The following is an 18529-nucleotide window of genomic DNA, read 5'->3' as shown; positions in this document are numbered from 1 at the left end:
TATTCTCTGTGTGATATTTGAAGAACCTTGGATAATTTTTAGCTATACTGATGTGGTTTTTTTTTTACAATATATAATTTTTTTATATAGAAAATAAGCTCAATCTGCAATTTTAGAAACTGCAGATAAGACCATTAGCACCAGCCGGGCCCGGTGGCTCAAGCCTGTAATCCTAGCACTTTGGGAGGCCGAGACGGGTGGATCACAAGGTCAGGAGATCGATACCATCCTGACTAACACGGTGAAACCCCGTCTCTACTAAAAAAATACAAAAAAACTAGCCAGGCGAGGTGGCGGGCGCCTGTAGTCCCAGCTACTCGGGAGGCTGAGGCAGGAGAATGGCGTAAACCCGGGAGGCGGAGCTTGCAGTGAGCCGAGATCCGGCCACTGCACTCCAGCCTGGGCGACAGAGCGAGACTCCATCTCAAAAAAAAAAAAAAAAAAAAAGACCATTAGCACCATGGCTTTGATTTTTGTAAATTTGTGCTCCTTAAAAGGACAACAGCATTCAACAATAATTTCAAACAAGGTTACAATATTTAAGAACATGTTTACTAATGCTCTTCTAAGCCAAACAATGAAACAAAATGAAAACTACTGAAAGCAGAACCAAGAATTCAGCGTATGACAAAGCTGTATTTTAAGAAGGTGGGGAAAGGAGTATTTAATAAATGATGTCCTTGCAAGTGTTTAAGCTTTGTTAAGAAAACATTAACTCATTACACATATATCAGAATAAGTTTTCAACATAAAAAGTTAAATATAAAAAATAATTTAAAAAAGTAAAGTTCAAAGGAAAAACATAGAACAGTCATTGGATCTTTAAAGTCACAATCAGCACTTATCCACACACAATAAAGAGAGGCCAAAAACATGAGCAGGCAATTCGTAAAACAAGAAATATACAAATGACCAAACAAAGTTTAAATTCATTCAGAAGTGAAAAATATATAAATTAAAGCACAGTACACTTACTGTTTAAAATTAGATTGGTAGGTGTAAATACAGGGCACAAACATCTCCTACACAGCCTCTGGGAGTATGAATTATACAGCTTTTCTGCAGGGTGGTCTTAGTCATATAGATCAAAAGCCCGTGATGCTGACAGTTACATTCTAGAAAATAAGCCTGAAGGATATGAACCAAATAGCTTAGCCACAGAGATGTTTCACAGCATTGTTTATGATACTGAAAACCAGGAAACAAATGACTATTTAATTAAGAACAGATTGCCTGTAAATTAATAACATTTATGGTGCTTGTGCATGCTAGAAATGTGTGCAACCAGTAAAAATGATAATGTAAAGAATAATGACTGGAAAAGATATCCATACTAATATTAAGTGGGAAAAATGAGATTAAGATATATAGCATTATCTTGTTTTTTGCAATAAGAAAATGAAGTCATTTAGAGACAAAACCTCTGCAAATGTATGTATGAATTTAAAATACATAAAAGGATATACACAAAAGAGCTTGGGTGGTAGCATTTGTTTTCTTATTCTTGCTTATTAAGACTTCTGTATTGGCTGGGTGTGTTAGCTCCTGTCTGTAATCTTAGCACTTTGGGAGGCTGAGGCAAGAGGATCACTCAAGGCCAGGAGTTCAAGACCAACCTGGGCAACATAGGCCTCATCTTTACAAAAAAATAATAATAATTAAAAAGACTTCCTATGTTTCCTAAATAGAAATATAGTATTTGTAATAAAAGAAAAATAGCTTATTTTCTTAATTTCACTTCGGTTCTTCTCTCATTAACATTTTCTTCCACTTCTCTGGCTCTGAAGCTCAAGGCTACTTAGGCTTGAGGACACTCATTCTTCCTCAACTGGCCATAGTTAACCTGTGGCCGTCCAGCCCCATTTCTTCTTCCTCTCTCCTTATCCTTTTTGCTGTATACCAATTTAGGTAACCATGGACAGGTCACTGAAAGATAGAGGAGGTGAATTATAAACGAATCCATTCTGCTCATATAATTTGGTACCTTATATATTAAACTTGTATTTAATGTAAGATATTTGAATAAAATTTACTTACATGATCTCCATGGTAACTCCTTCTTCCCATTTGCTTTGGAAGATTAAACTACCCTTTTTTATTCTGAAATCAGTTTGCTGCAAGACTTCTGTAGAGATTCAGAAAGATATAATAATGCATTTTAAGATGAACATTATGTTATATATTAAATAACTATAATATCCTAAATGTAAAATATGTATCAGCTTTTCCTTAGTGATTCTTTTTCATGCTCCTCCTCCTTATGTCCCTTCAATATGATGAAAATAATATTCCTTTTGAAGTTGGGCCAAGATCATATAAAATGGTTAAATGGAAGAAGATATTAAAGGGGAAGGGTGTTCTGAAATCTAAGACATATTTTTTTGGATAAGCTAAACCCAGATTTTAAATCATATAAAACTGGAGATCTGGCCAGGCGCGGTGGCTCATGCCTGTAATCCCAGCACTGGGAGGCTGAGGCAGGCGGATCACCTGAGGCCAGGAGCTCGAGACCAGCCTGGCCAACATGGCAAAACGCTGTCTCTACTAAAAATACAAAAAATTAGCTGGGCATGGTGGTGGGCTCCTGTAAACCCAGCTACTTGGGAGGCTGAAGCAGGAGAATCGCTTGAACCGGGGAAGCGGAGGCTGCAGTGAGCCTAGATCATGCCATTGCACCCCAGCCTGGGCAACAGGAGCCAAACTCCATCTCAAATAATAATAATAAAGCAAACCACACCAAACAAAAAAACCTGGAGATCTTTACTTGCTGTACCAAAAGATCACCTCAGACTTCTTCAAATATCTAGACCTGGTAGCGCATTTTAAAATTTCTACCTGATTTATGAAAATGTCACTTAAACTAACTTTTTTCGAATTAAATCAGTAGTCTTGGTTTGAAGACCTTGCTTTGTGCTTCAGATTATAACTTTTTGGTGAAATTCTCCCAACCTTCCCTTAACCCTTAATTCAAACTGGAAATCATTAGCTATGCTAAAATCTTACCTGGCACTCTCAATCAGTGACAATGTTATCTAGTCCTTGGCTTAATTATATGACTGGACTGAGCCTTTAAGCAGCCAGTATAGCTAGGAGTAGGGATCAGCAATGGGAATGCAGATATTTGTGGAATCGTAACTTTCCATTGTAATCAATCCAGTCCCAAAAAATGATCATCTAAGGAAAACCCAGGAGTCAATATGCCTGTTCTTAAAGCCAGTGGAAAGCAGGTGGCCACGACTCCTCTTTCTGCTGAGCTATCAAGTTCTTTGACTTTTCGTTGTTTGTTGAAATGTGCATTGTAAACCTCCATCAGGCACGTGAGGTGTGTTGTGTGGGGAGCTTATGTTGCCATATGTTTTCCAACAGAACTACTTGGCCCACGAGGAGCTTTTGATTGCTGTGGAAATGTTGTCTGCTGTTGCTTTACTAAACCAGGCCTTGGAAAGCAATGATCTTGTGTCTGTGCAGAATCAACTCAGAAGCCCCACAATAGGCTTAAACAATCTGGACAAGGCATATGTGGAACGGTAAGGAACATTTTCCAAACCTTCTTTCAATGTAGAAATGCATGTTTGGCAGATCTTACAAGTGAGGAATTTGCCTGTTGGTGGAGAAACCATATACCATGCTCATGTTTCTTGAAAACTAGTCTGTTTTAAGAGTCCTTCTAATTAGTATCCTTGTTTACAGTATTCCTTTGGGGAAGCAAAAAGAATCAGAAAGTGATCATCCTGTGGCAATTAATAAATGACTTTGTCTTTGGCAAAGATTATTTGATAGGCTGAAAATAAAGGAACTGTTGGAAACATACCTTTCCTTGGGCATCTTTTAGAAACCGCAGAGTGTAGAAGAGTTGGAAGCAACTTTAATAATCATCCAGTCCAATTCTTTTATGTCACTGATGCAGAAACAGAATCTGGAGTTATGGACCTAAAATTGGGCAGTTGGGCCCCAAACTCCACTTTTCTGATTATTAAACCAAAGAAATCCTGAGACCACTGTGGGTCATGGCAGTGAGTAACAACATCCATTTATCTTTCCTTCATGTTTCTGAAGTGTGCTACCAGATAGTACAACTGACAGCATTATTATAAAACACCATAGCGGATCTAGAGAGACAATAAAATGGCCAGAATTGGGAGCCAGATGAGAAAGTCGCTGAGACAAAAGCCCCAGTTAAAATGAGTGAATCTTGGATTCTTGTAACCACCAGGGGGAGATGTCTGCACAGATCTTGACAAAAGCTCTTTTCAGAAACTGATTTTGGAACTGCTCTAGTAGGCAGGTTGGCTAATTCTCTTGGGTCGTGTACAGTTGCAAAGGAAAGACCAGAGATTTCTTAGGTTAAACAAATGGTATTTGACCACTTGTCTGTGTAGAGAATGGCCAAGAAGTAATGGAAAGATGTGGGTTCTCCTTGTTTTTAGTCTTTTAGGGGAAGCTAATTCTCTTGTTCTACTTAAATTTGGCCATGTGGTTCATATGACTCCTTCGAGTCTGTTTCCAAGATAATTTATATCTACTTCTACTGTTTCTGTTAATGGCACCATTCTCTCCTGCAAGCTTAGAAACCTGAAGCTCAATTTGAGTTTTCCTCTGCCCTCAGCTAGGCACCGTTGTGCTCTAAAGAGCCTGCCATCAGTAGCCAATCTATGTGCCTTATTTATACCTCTGCAAGACGTTTCCATTTCCCTGCAACCACCCTCACTTAGACTTCTCACTTTTGCTTCTGTAGTAACCCCTAAATTGGTCATCCTACTTCTTTTCTCTCCCCCTTCATTAATCCTTCCTACCTACCAGGCTTTGCCATACTTTCTTAGTGCTGGAGTAGAAGACAGAGCCGGGCAATCCCTTATGAAGCTTACAGGCTAATGGGGCATCTTGGTGAGACAACTGTCCAGACTGTCCCATGTATTTAGCATCCCTGGCAACTGCCCTCCACATGACAGTAGCCCCTGACTCACCCATTCTGATTATCAAAAATGCCTGCTTCCTCATTTACAAATATCCTTAAAGAAGTGGTCCCATTCTATTTGAAAACTGTATTTATACCTGTAGTTTCCAGCTGGGACCTACAGATGGAGCCTCACAGTTCGAGTGTTCTGTGTGAAAAACTTTTAAAATGTGTTTTGATTTTTTTTTTTAATTTAAATACATTCTGGATCTGGAAGACCCAGTACTGACATGGGATTTAAGGGCCCACTTGGGTTCTTGTATTGACACTTGTGTTGGCCCCAAATGATCTTCTACAGCCTTGGCATTTTACTTCCAAAGTCAGCATCTTAACTTGGGATCTTGGAAGCCCAGTTTTGCAGATTATCAGGTTTGAGAAACACGGCTCTGTCCTGGGCCTCTCCCCACAGAGTGCAGGTGCTTCATAGCACAAGTGTGCTGTGCATGACCAGCTTGACAAATTCATGCAAAGTCTCTCCCTGTTCACCATGGCTTCTACTCTTGGGGCTGTGTTTGCCCAGAAGGATTCTTTTGTCTAATTCTCACAAAAGTATTGTATGGGTGAACATTAGCCTTGGGCATACACTGTTCCCAGATTAACTGTTCTAAAAGGTAGTCCTGTTCATAATTCTCCTGTCTGATTGTTTCTTGTTCTCATCTGAATTAAGAACAGACTTCTCATTCTAAGCATGTTGCTCTGACCTTACCTCCAGCTCCATCCCTACTCGTATTTTGCACTTCAGCCAAGTCCAAGTGTACTTTCTGGTCTGTGTGTTCCTGTGCAGGTCCTCTCACCGTCAGGAACTTGGTACCTTTACCCAGCTCAGCTAAACCCAGTATTGGAGCTTCTGAGCCCTGCCTACCATACATTATGGTCCATGAAGTATATCCATGTTTCTCCCCACCCCAGCATCTGATGTTATCTCTCCTGGGAGGTAGCATGATGTGGTTGGAGGAACATATGCCTTGGAGCCAAAGATATCTGAGTTTGACCCTCCCTAACTAAACCTTTTTCCTTCATCTATAAAGCATGAAAACAAAAGAAACGAAAGCCCCACTCTGCATTTGCAGAACTGTTTTCAGGATTCAGTGTTTGGTTCAGTGCCTGTCCTAGGGAGGGTGCTCCATCAGTAAGGATTCCCTTCCACTTCCTGCTTCGAATCCCGTTATATCTACTCTTATGGACTCTCTACTTTAATGGCCTTTCCTGTCTCTGCTTTTATACCTTTTTGGAATTTTTGTCGTCTTACCCACTGGTCTGAAAGCATAAAGGCTGCACCTTTTTCCTCCTAATATTCCTGTAGTGCCTGCCACATTTTACATGTAGTAAGTGCCTACAAACATCTGCTGAACTGAATTGGATTACTGATCTTCTCAGAGCTTCCCAGATTAGTAGACTCCTTACTAGTCTGTCCATAAATGAGGTGAAGAGAACTGAGAGAAGGAGTGAGAGGAGAGGACATTTGCCTGTTTGGATAAACTGTTGCATATTTCCCAAAGTTGGTAACTTCAGTACTGGAGAGAAATACTCGATTGGAAAAGGCTGTGGAGCTCTCTTTTGTTACTTTGTAAAATAAATTTTTTTTTTAATTATTACACTTTAAGTTCTGGGGTACATGTGCAGAACGTGCAGGTTTATTACATAGGTATACATGTGCCATGGTGGTTTGCTGCACCCATCAACCCGTCATCTACATTAGGTATTTCTCCTAGTGCTATCCCTCCCCTAGCCCCCCATCCCCTGACATGCCTCGGTGTATGTTGTTCCCCTCCCTGTGACCACATGTTCTCATTGTTCAACTCCTAATTAAGAGTGGGAACATGCGTTGTTTGGTTTTCTGTTCCTGTGATAGTTTGCTGAGAATGATGGTTTCCAGCTTTATCCTTGTCCCTGCGAAGGACATGAACTCATCCTTTTTTACGGCTGCATAGTATTCCATGGTGTATATGTGCCACATTTTCTTTATCCAGTCTATCATTGATGGGCATTTGGGTTGGTTCCAAGTCTTTGCTATTGTGAACAGTGCTGTAATAAACATACGTGTGCATGTGTCTTTATAGTAGAATAATTTATAATCCCTTGAGTATATACCCAGTAATGGGATTGCTGGGTCAAATGGTGTTACTTTAAAAAATCTTTTCTCTTTATAGCTTGTTTTTGTTCATTTCTTAAAAAATGATGGGTAGTTGTATTTCCTTCTGTGTTTATTTTTAACTTTCCCATTTCACTCCTGTTGGGTCAGCATTTAGACATTAAGTGTATGGGATGCCCATAAGGACTTTGCACTTTTAGAGTGGTCTCCGTCTGTGAGGGACACTAACCAGTGTAAGTTAACACTTACCCATTTTGTTATTGCGGTCAGTATTATTATATGTTACTAGTGTATTTCACATCTGCACTTGGCGAGACCTCTTTCAGCACCAGACAATAAATTGTTACTGCCATTTCCTATTTTTGAATGATGTTTTTCTCTCAAGCTGCTCTCTATGGAAGACACTGGATGTCACCTTGAAGCATGCAGAATTTTGAAAAAGTTTGTCACAACCAAGAAAACGTTTTAGACTTCATATAATGTTTCTTCTTTTAACCTCTGCCATTACTAGATCCCTAGAGACTATTCAGAATTCAAACTGCACAGTGACTCATTGTGTACACAGAAGATTGTTCTTCATTGCCCTGGTGTAAAGACATAAAAGCACACTAGGCCAGGCGCGGTGGCTCACGCCTGTAATCCCAGCACTTTGGGAGGCCAAGGCAGGCGGATCACGAGGTCAGGAGATCGAGATCATCCAGGCTAACATGGTGAAACCCTGTCTCTACTAAAAATGCAAAAAAAAAAAATTAGCTGGGCATGGTGGCAGGCGCCTGTAGTCCCAGATACTTGGGAGGCTGAGGCAGGAGAATGGTGTGAACCCGGGAGGCGGAGCTTGCAGTGAGCCAAATGGGGCCACTGCACTCTAGCCTGGGTGACACAGCAAGACTCTTCTCAAAAAAAAAAAAAGAAAGGAAGAAAGCCCACTAAACTATCTAGTTTTATTACTTTTGGCTGGAATAGTTCATGTTAGCCTATGGTTGTAACATTGGTTCTGTGAAAATTGGAAAGCAGGAAAATTGATAATTGAAAAGTAAAAGTTTCTTAATATGTCAGTATGAGTAAGTTTTTCCCTGAAATTTCCCCAGACAGAAAAACAGTAATTGGAATGATTGACTAAACTGTATCTTCCAGAGGGCTATGCACAGTGAGAAGGGGCATTGGTCATAAATGATGGGTGAGAGGACCATTTTTAATTTTAATTGTATTTTTTTGTGGAGACAGGGTCTCCCTATATTGCCCAAGCTGGTCTTGAACTCCTGGGCTCAAGCGATCCTCTCACTCAGCCTTCCAAATTGCTGGGATTACAGGTGTGAGCCACCATGCCAGGCCTAAGAGAGATTCTTGAGTATTGGCTAGGAACCTTTGGAGAAATGGGCAGGTGAAAAGGAATTTCAGTATATACTGGTTTAACTCATGTGCCACCTCTTCAGGACAGCATACAGTAAAGATTGTGTTACTCAGCAAGGTTTCTGGATCTGCATTTGCATGTTATCTAATTCCTCAGTGGCATATTAGGCCTCAAGGTGGCTCTATATTAGAGTTGTAGTAGAAAAGATCTTTTAAAACTTAGATTTTGGAAGGAACAAGAGAAATAATGAAAAGGACCCTTGATGATAGAAAGATTGAGACCCATGGTAACTCTGAATTTGGTCCTGTAACAATCATCTGAAGACTGAGAAGAACCAAGACATACAAAGGGGAGGAAAATTAGTAACTGGGGAAAAGTAATTTCGCAGACTTGAAAGCTTCCAGTTTTGCTTGAGTTAGGTACAAGTTTCGATTTTGAAGAGCTTTCATTAAACAGAATTTGTTCGTAAAAATACTTTAAGAAAACACCGTTAGTACAAGTAAGCTTGGTGTATGTTGACAGATCTACACAAGACAATTTTATTTGCCTTTCTACTCTTTGTCTAACCTCATGACAACTACGTTTGACCGTGTGTCACAGTTGAGAAACATAACATAAACAAAGAATGAATGTCTCTGATTAACATCATGATTATTTTCTCTTCCACAGTTATGCAAACACACTACTCTCTGTTAAACTAGAAGTTTTATCCCAAGGACAAGATAACTTAAGCTGGAATGAAATTCAGAATTGTATTGATATGGTTAATGCTCAAATTCAAGAAGAAAATGACCGTAAGTATAAGACACTTGCCTTCTCTAGCATAGTGAGAGAAGAAGGTATCTGGACAACTTAGTTTTCTAGATTAGGGCTTTAAGTTTTTACTCAAGGAACTTTGTGAGAGCACACTCCGCTAATATGCATACCTTTATTTATATGTAGATTTTATGCCTATACCACTGTACCAATATATTATAAACATTACAAAGCCTACACAAGAATTCATAATGGAATAAAATACACAGGTAAAAGGCCTGATATATTCTGGTTATTTGTACTTCAGAGACAGTTAAATAACTCATATTTTTAAGCACCCAATTTTATTTTGATCTTTTATTTGGGCATTTTTTTTCCTGAAATATGACACGATTTTTCTGCCCCACAAATGGAGAAATTGGAACATAATCTAACTGTTGCTTAATGATCACAAATCATGGTGATTTGCTGTGTTTCTAGAAATTATAAGCTGCCAGCGTGAAAGCATACCAACCTCGAGAAGATATACCCTGAAACATGCTTTCTTGAATGTCAGCCTGCTGCTTTATTATTTGCATCTTGCTTATGAAAATAGAGTGAAGAATGAGGAGCTATGTAGCTTCTGCAGTCCATACATTCACTGCTTTTCTGTAGTATGCATTACCAAATTCAAGCTTCGAGCTGTGTTTTCCACCATGAAAACAAAGCAACACCATCTTCTGTGGCTTATGAGCTTTTCACTTGTCAGTAACAGTGGATGAGTGTTGCTAAAATCATTGATCTCTCCTCCACCTTCCAGCTTTGACTTTTCTAACTCATTTGCCCCAAGCTTGAGGGCAGATACTTCTCTCACATCTTATTAAGTTTTATTCTAGTGTGTTTGGGTAAGGTCTTAGGTCTGGTCTTCTAATGCTGTATTTAACTTAGGAATACTAAGGTCACTCTTGAAATAAAACATATGACTTTGTTATTTAATTGCATTTGCAAAGTTTTCTTCTTTTTATTTGCTATTTCCTGTGAGCACTGGGCCAAAAGTCAAGGCCAGTTTTGGTTCTTGTTTTTTAAACATATTCTCACTTTAAGCCCCTACTGTAAAACACGATCCAGATGTGCTACCCTATATAAGGTACCACAGATGTACCACTGTTACACTGATCCCTGGACACTTCCATTTTGTCCTTTTCAAGTTGTGCACAAATCTAAATTTCTTTTTGGATGGCTCAGCTTCCTGTTGCCTCTGCATTTCCTTTCAGTGAAGCGTTTAAAATCTCTGCAATCAGACAGCTTGCTCACAGCCCACTTAGCTCTTTTCTGACACTTGGCTTGGGAGTTTATGGTTCTTGCCAGACATTAGTCAAGACGCAAGCTGTAATTTGAGTAGATGTTCAACATCATCAGGCGGGGGTTGGGGGACCACTACTGCTCCTAGTGTCCTGCTACAGAGCTCAGTCCCCCAGCCTTCTGCCCTTCTCCACAACCTCTGTCTTACTCCTCTGAATCTCCTTCAGCAGTGGTTTCGTTGCTATGGCAACTGCCACCCAAGAAGTAGGACTCCTTTCTTTTGGTAGGCAAAACAAAGACTCACGTCCCATCTTTGCTTTCTAACTTTTTCCCCAATTCTTGGCAATACCCATGCTTCAGTTCTGCTTTGGTTATTTCTGTATGTGCTGCTTACACAAGTGAAAGTATGTTAGGTCTCAGTGCTGAAAGACTGTAGAGTTGACATTGATTAAAAGGGGAAAAATGCCATTTTTGTTCTTGATTATCAAATAGAGCCTTTGCTTTATTTGATTACTGGGGGAAAAAAACAAGTAACATTTGCATAATTTAGAGAATTGTAAGTAGATATTATTTTTAAGCAAAAAATCTCATTTGATTGCTGTGGCTTTTATCTATCAAGGTAACAGCACTATTAAGTTATTCTCCCTAGGACATTTCACACAGCCACTATAACACTTCTGTTTAGTATCTTGTCATAAAGGACATATGCCATAACCAGAAAAGGTATTTCAGACATTAATATTTCCTTTCTGGAATTTAGGAACTTTAATACAGAGTATTTAATTTATCTGTTTTGGTTTTATTTTTTCTTTTGTCAAATTAGTTCCTGAAGTATTGAGTTTGGTATCATGTTTAGGCAATTGCTCAAAAATCTAAAATTTCTAAAATACACCGTTGTAACCAGGCAGGAATTGATCAGTGTAGTAATTAAGTCATCTGAAGAGCTGAGAATTTTTCATGGACGTTTTGAAGGTGCATTACTTTTGTCTCCCCACTTTATTCTTGCCACATGCTCTGAGATCTAATTCCATATCTGAGTTGTGATGGAGGTAAGCAGCTAATGGAAAAAGAGAAATATAGAAGGTGAATTTAATGGAGAAGCTAGCTGCTGAATGCATTTCCTCAGGCTCTGTTGATTTCTTACTGAAAAGTTTGCTTTTCCCAGTAGAGCCATCAAGGAGCATTATTTTAACCATATAGCCTACATCAGGAAGTTTTCTTCTTTGAGTTTTTGCTCTTTAAATTTGTTAGGTACAACTCTGCGTAGGTTACCTCATCTGCTGCCTCAAATACATGAACTCTAAAAGAACGCCCACTCTCTTGTGGACTAGAATGTTATCGTAACACGTGTTGATATAAAGAAGTGGATCATGGGCTGAGTGAAGCTCAGCAATCTTTGTTCAAATAGGATTTGTCTTTTATTTATAAACAGAGGAAGTGATGCACATGTTCCCAGAGGGCTTCTGGGTAATCTTTCAGCTCCTATGATATCATTCACTATGACCTCAGCAGCTTGTATTCTTAGAAACGCAGCAGACAACAACTTTAGCAGGTGATTTCAATCAAGTCAGCTGAAATGCACTCATTTCCAGGTGATCGGCCTTGGTTCTGTTAAGACCATTTTTGGATGGGGTGTTTTAAAGGTATTTAGAACAGCTTACCCAAGGGGGGTGACCAGAGAATGGCACTAAATATTCCATGCACTCCAGTTTATAAATCCTACAGGGTAAAACAAGAGTACCTTGTATATAGATAATACTTAGACTTTCCAGAGTTCTCTCAATATTTACAGATAGTATAACTTGCACATTAGAGAAATACTTTTGCTTTTTCTTCAAACATATTTAAGTATTATAGTCTGGAATGATTTCTAGTAGTTTTAGATGCTTTTATTCTTCTTACAGGTCAATCTTTTCATTCTTAACGAAGTGGTGGTTATGGGCTCATCTATTCAAGAAATATTTAGCTAAATATTTTACCTTTACTTGAATGTCAAGCTAGAGATACTTTTTTTAAAAATGAGAAGTACTCATTCTATTTCATGGCATGTCACATCTATGAAGTGACTGGTGATCATTTTAGAGGAAATCTAATGGAAAAAATGAGAAATGTGAAGTTTGACCTTAAAAATGCTAATATTCTAAGCTTATTGTTCATTAATATCTAGTTTCTTTAACAGTCCTTGTCCATCAGTACTAATCTAGGAAGCAAAAGCCCCTTGACAGTGTGTGTATATGTGTTATATATGTGTGTGTCTATCTAAATGCATATTTTTTATGAATGGATAATAGTTTATTTTTTAATAATAAGGTGTTGAGAAGTAACCTCCAGATAGATCCGTTTCATTAGAATTGCAAAAACTTTTCAGGTTTCATAGTTTGACTTCTGTGCTTTTCATTTGTGAACCCTATAGTCAGTATCTCTCTCTATATATATATATAGTGTGTGTGTGTGTGTGTGTGTGTGTGTGTATATATATATATATATATATATTTTTTTTTTTTTTTTTTTTTTGGCTAGGGGGACAGAGTTTTACTCTGTCACCCAGGCTGGAGTGCAGTAGTACAATCTTGGCTCACTGCAACCTCTGCCTCCTGGATTCAAGCGATTCTCCTGCCTCAGCCTCCCAAGTAGCTGGGACTTGAATAGACATTTCATTTCTTTAAAGACGATGTACGAAGAGAAAATAAACACATGAAAAGATGCTCAAAACCATTAGTCACTAGAAAAATGCAAATCCGAACCACAATATGATACCACTTCACACCCACTAGGATGACTGTAATAAAAAAGACAATAACAAGTGTTGGTCCAAATGTTGTAGAGAGCTACTCAGGAGGCTGAGGCACAAGAATCTCTTGAACACGAGAGGCGGAGGTGGCAGTGAGCCGAGATCATGCCACTGCACTCCAGCCTGGGGGACAGAGCAAGACTCTCTCAAAAAAAAAAAAACCCAGCAACTGGGACCTTGATAGAAGTCACATTGAATCTGTAGATCAATTTAAGAGGTATTTCCATCTTAACAATATTAAATCTTCCAATTCATGAACATGGGCTATCTTTTCATTTATTTAAGTTGTCTTTAATTTTTTCCCATGGTGTTTTATAGTTTTCAGTGTACATGTCTTATGTTTCTTTCATTAAATTATATCTAAATATTTATTCTATTTATAATTATAATGTATTTGTAGTTGCACTCTATTATGAATTGAATGTGTTCTTAATTTTATTTTCAGATTGCTTATTATGAGTGTATAGAAACATAATTGGTTTTGTGCCTGGATCTTGCATCCTACAACCTTGCTATACTACTTTATTAGCCTTTTGCAATAGGTGATACTAGAGAAGTCATAATATACTGTGACTTAAAAGGAAAACTGCTTCTTCATTTTCTAGGAGTTGTAGCTGTAGGGTACATCAATGAAGCTATTGATGAAGGGAATCCTTTGAGGACTTTAGAAACTTTGCTCCTACCTACTGCGAATATTAGTGATGTGGACCCAGCCCATGCCCAGCACTACCAGGATGTTTTATACCATGCTAAATCACAGAAACTCGGAGTAAGTTTTAGTATATCTGTTTCTTTTAAATTTTACAGGCTGGGTGGCAGAGGGAGGGAAGGAGGAGGATTTGACCCATTTACGTTAAATCTCATGAACTTCTTGTCCCAACAATTACCCATGAATCAGAATGGAAATAATAGAGCTGTTATTTTCCTGGTACCAAACATTAGGGGGAAACCAGCTCCAGAGCTATTTATTGCTTTAATTCTTTAACTAAAAACTCAGTTGTAGGTGAGTTCTTGTTCTGAGTTCAATTCATTGACTATTTCCTTAGTAGATACTACATGCACAGTTCAGTCCATAGCTTCTGGTAGAGAAGATGGGGATACAGAGGGACACATAATACCATTTGAAGGTTCTCTGACCTTATCTTCAAAATGCTTAGAAACTGATTGAGGCAGTAGACATTGTCACATGGAACAGATAAGTAATTGTAAAGATAAGCGTGTGCAAAGTGTCAAGTAGAGAGATACACAGATTGATTCACTGATGCTGGAGACTGTCAGGGACTAGAATCCTAAGAGAAGTTGGTGTGGAGGTAGAGCAGAAGCTGTCCTCTTGAAGACTAGTGGCTTTTTCTGAGTACAGAGCTTGTACCGCTATTATAAGGAGCCCCGCAAAGACTGGCCTCTGTGATAAGGCCAGTGGGCTGAGTGGTGAGGTTGATGTGATCTGTCACCTAAGAGTGGGAGTGATGCCACCTGGGACCTAGCCACTTATGGCTGCCATGTCTTCAGGTGCAAACCCAACTGAAAGGGTGGTTGTCTCCTCTGTCTAGGTCTTTAGAACCTAGGAACTGCCTCATTCGAAACAGGAAAAACATCCTTGGTTAATGCAAACATTTATTGAGAACCTACTATTTGTCAGGCATGATATTAGATACTCATGTATATCATCTCATTTAATCATCACAACAATTCATAACAGCCTTCTGAACCATTTTGCCATCATTATTGCCATCTTACACATAATGAAGCCAAGATTAAGTAACTTGTTGAAAGCTATCTAAAACATGACCGGGCACAGTGGCTCATACCTGTAATCCCAGCATTTTGGGAAGCCAAGGCAGGTGGATCATTTGAGGCCAGGAGTTCGAGACCAACCTGGCAAACATGGCGAAACTCCATCTCTACTTAAAAAAAAAAAAAAAAAAAAAAAATTAGCCAGGTGTGGTGGCCCACACTTATAATCCCAACTACTTGGGAGGTTGAGGCGCAAGAATCTCTTGAACCGAGGAGGTAGAGGTTGCAGCGAGCTGAGATCGTACCATTGCACTCCAACCTGGGCGACAGAGCAAGCCTCTGTCTCAAAATAAATAAATTAAATTAAATAAAACAAAATTAAAGCTATCTAAAAGGTAATTAGTCCTGAGACGACATACAGCTCAGGTCTGTCTGATTCAGAAACATTGTAATTACGTATTATGGCAGATGGGAAAAGATGTTTATTGCAGCTTCGTTTGCAGTAACAAAACACGAAAAACAACCTAAATGTTGTTAAGCAAAAAAAAAAAATCACGCTGTGATGTGCACATAAATGAATACAGACTTGTGTGCGTGTTGGGGGAGGGGCACACACACTCCTCTGTGTGTCTAAAATATTTCCGGAGGGAGGATACCTTCTGGAAGGTGAACTAGAAGGCTAGTATGGGTGGGAGATTTCTTTTTCACTCTGTTTTTGTACTGCTTGGATTTTTAATTTTTTTAAGGAGTGTATGTATTAAATCATTACTGTTTCTAAACTTTTTTTTTTTTTTTTTTTTTTTTTTTTTGAGACGGAGTCTCGCTCTGTCACCCAGGCTGGAGTGCAGTGGCCGGATCTCAGCTCACTGCAAGCTCCGCCTCCCGGGTTCACGCCATTCTCCTGCCTCAGCCTCCCGAGTAGCTGGGACTACAGGCGCCCGCCACCTCGCCCGGCTAGTTTTTTTGTATTTTTTTTTTAGTAGAGACGGGGTTTCACCATGTTAGCCAGGATGGTCTCGATCTCCCGACCTCGTGATCCGCCCGTCTCGGCCTCCCAAAGTGCTGGGATTACAGGCTTGAGCCACCGCGCCCGGCTCTAAACTTTTAAAAACCAATATAAATCCTATCCTCACTACTCCACTGCCTCATTGAAGGCGGGAGAAAGTTATCCCCCATGGTAGCCCCCTCTGCACTGCCAGCCTTCTGACAGGAATGTCAGTGGCATTGCCTGACCCTCCTCGCTTTGCCAAGCGCCCCCACTCACATCAGTCTTTCTCATTTAAGCCTCATACCACCTGTGGAATGGGTGCTGTCTCGTCTGATGTGAATGAACCTGAGGCTTGGGGCGGACGCCTGGCCAAGGTACAGCCAGTGAGTGGGAGAGTGAGGACTCATACACAAGCCTGGAGTCCATGCATCCCAGGAGGAGGAGAGTGGGCCTTCACCTTGATGTTTCCATTGAGGTGGCTGTGGCCATGACACATGGTAAACTTATAATCATTGGAAGACAAAATTATTTGCTTTGAAGATAGACATCAAATCCTGGCTTTGCCACAAATTGGTTATGTGATCTTGGTCAAGTCACCAAATCTCTATATGCTTATTTTTGCATGTATAAAACTGGAATAATAGTACCTGTCTTATAGGATTATGGTGAGGGTTCAATGAGAATATACGATATGTAAATATAATATATATCAATATATAACTATAGGTACTATTAATGAAGAATATGTGTACATGTTTGTGTAGCTATAGCATTTAGCATGGAGCCTGGCACCAAAAAAAGGGCTTAAATAATGTAGCTAGTATTATTGTGCACACCTATGGTTGCCTCCCAAGTAAGAGGTGAGTGATCTCAAGGTTCTTTTTTTTTTTTTTGGAGACAGAGTCATGATCAGTCACCCAGGCTGGAGTGCAATGGTGCCATATCAGCTCACTGAAACCTCCACCTCCCAGGTTCAACCGATTCTCCTGCCTCAGCCTCCCGAGTAGCAGGGACTACAGGCACCCACCATCATGCCCAGCTAATTTTTGTATTTGTAGAGACGAGGTTTCACCACGTTGGTCAGGTTGGTCTTGAACTCTTGACCTCAGGTTATCCACCTGCCTCAGCCTCCCAAAGTTCTGGGATTACAGGTGTGAGCCACAGCACCTGGCCTCAAGGTTCTTACTAGATGTAGGGTCTGCTCTGTTCACACACCAAAGTTGGGGTCTTCTGAGGACAAATAGAGACAGACCTGGGTCCCTGTCTGCCCACAGCCACATGGGGGTTTGTCTTTGAGGTGAGCCTGACTCCACAAACCCAAGGCCTTTCAAAGGCAGGCAGTATAGGTCCCTTCTAGATGGAGCATTCCAGTCTAGATTGAGATGGAACTCCACAGGAGTCCTTTGAAAGAAGGCTTTGAGTGCCCACACCATGCCAGCTCTGTGTCAGGCATCCTTTCTAGGTGCAGAAGCGGTAGCTTTCATGGTGTGATTAGAGCATTAATATGGAGCCTAGGGATCTGCGTTCTAGTTCAGGCATTAAACCAGTTCGACTATATAATTAGAGGTTTGAAATATACTGGCGATTACTAACAGATTTAAACAGATTTAAAATACTGCAGGTCCAAGCAATAAATCATATTTGGTTAAATTCCTGTTTTTAAGTGGTTTTCTTTCTCTGTTCATTGACTTTGAAACTTTCTTTTCTCAGCCTGTTCTTTTTTCTCGGAAAAATCCTAATTCTGTTGTTTGGCAATGTTGTCTTTAATGTCCTTGTTTTTCCCCTCTGCTTTTTTTTTTTTTTTTTTTTTTTTTTGGAGACGGAATCTTGCTATGATGCCCAGGCTGGTCTCAAACTCCTGGGCTCAAGTGATCCTCCCACCTCAGCCTCTCAAGTAGCTGGGATTATAGGCACAAGCCACCACATTCAGCATCCTCTACTGTTTTGATTCCTAGAAGTTTCCAGTTGTGTGTTTATGAAGGTATTTCTGTGCCTTGTCTTCCCAAGGTCTGGCCTTGGAAAATAATAGAAGAAAATTATATTGCTGATATTATCAGTATAAAGTAAAAGTGTGCCAAAGCATACAGCCATTAAAGAACACAATGGATAACATCTTCATAGAATGGATGCCCAATTTTATCAAAGATGGAGGACAGTGATGGAAGTTGGTGAGGATTCTTGGTCCTCTTTAGCAGTATTTCAAGTATAACCTTGTGTAGCCACCAAATTCCTTTTGCCTCTTGGAAAGAGACTTGAGTAATGGTCATGTTGACTTTAACACTTTTTCTATGTCTGTTCACTGGGTTGTGTGCTATTCTACAATTGAAGGTTTTGCTTGTGAACATGTGAATTATATACTCCACCAAAAAGTTCTGTTTTGCTCCTTGTATATACCATAAAAACTGTGTGCTTTTAATGAATATTGCTGTATTTTTTCCCTGGGTAAAACTGTTGTAATTGATGACTTAATTTTCAGAAGTCAGTTCCTTCCATTTAAGTTTTTATCTTCTTAAAACTTACTTTAGATTTGTTTTTCATTCTCACTTTAGTGTTTACCTGAGTTTTGCTCTTCGCATAACCAC

General features: G+C 39.6%; 1 protein-coding gene across 5 annotated transcripts in view; it reads left to right on the top strand.

Moving 5' to 3' along the window:
• The window catches only part of LOC105475120 (IQ motif containing GTPase activating protein 2), a 310678-nt gene that overhangs the window by 198665 nt on the left and 93484 nt on the right, over positions 1 to 18529 (top strand). For 3 of the 5 annotated variants that reach the window (XM_011730127.3, XM_024790772.2, XM_024790771.2), the window contains 3 exons: positions 3367 to 3527; positions 9067 to 9191; positions 13831 to 13994. In XM_011730127.3, the coding sequence (XP_011728429.1) occupies positions 3367 to 3527; positions 9067 to 9191; positions 13831 to 13994 (450 nt within the window). Of the gene's footprint in view, positions 1 to 3366; positions 3528 to 9066; positions 9192 to 11947; positions 12078 to 13830; positions 13995 to 18529 lie in introns of those variants that run through there. The other 2 variants (XM_011730126.3, XM_011730125.2) reach the window with 2 other exon arrangements.

The sequence above is a fragment of the Macaca nemestrina genome, chromosome 6 (genome assembly GCF_043159975.1).
Source record: "Macaca nemestrina isolate mMacNem1 chromosome 6, mMacNem.hap1, whole genome shotgun sequence".
Taxonomy (NCBI): Eukaryota; Metazoa; Chordata; class Mammalia; order Primates; family Cercopithecidae; genus Macaca; species Macaca nemestrina.
The sequence above is the reverse complement of the archived record's forward strand: the minus strand, read 5'-3'. Positions and strand labels throughout refer to the sequence as shown.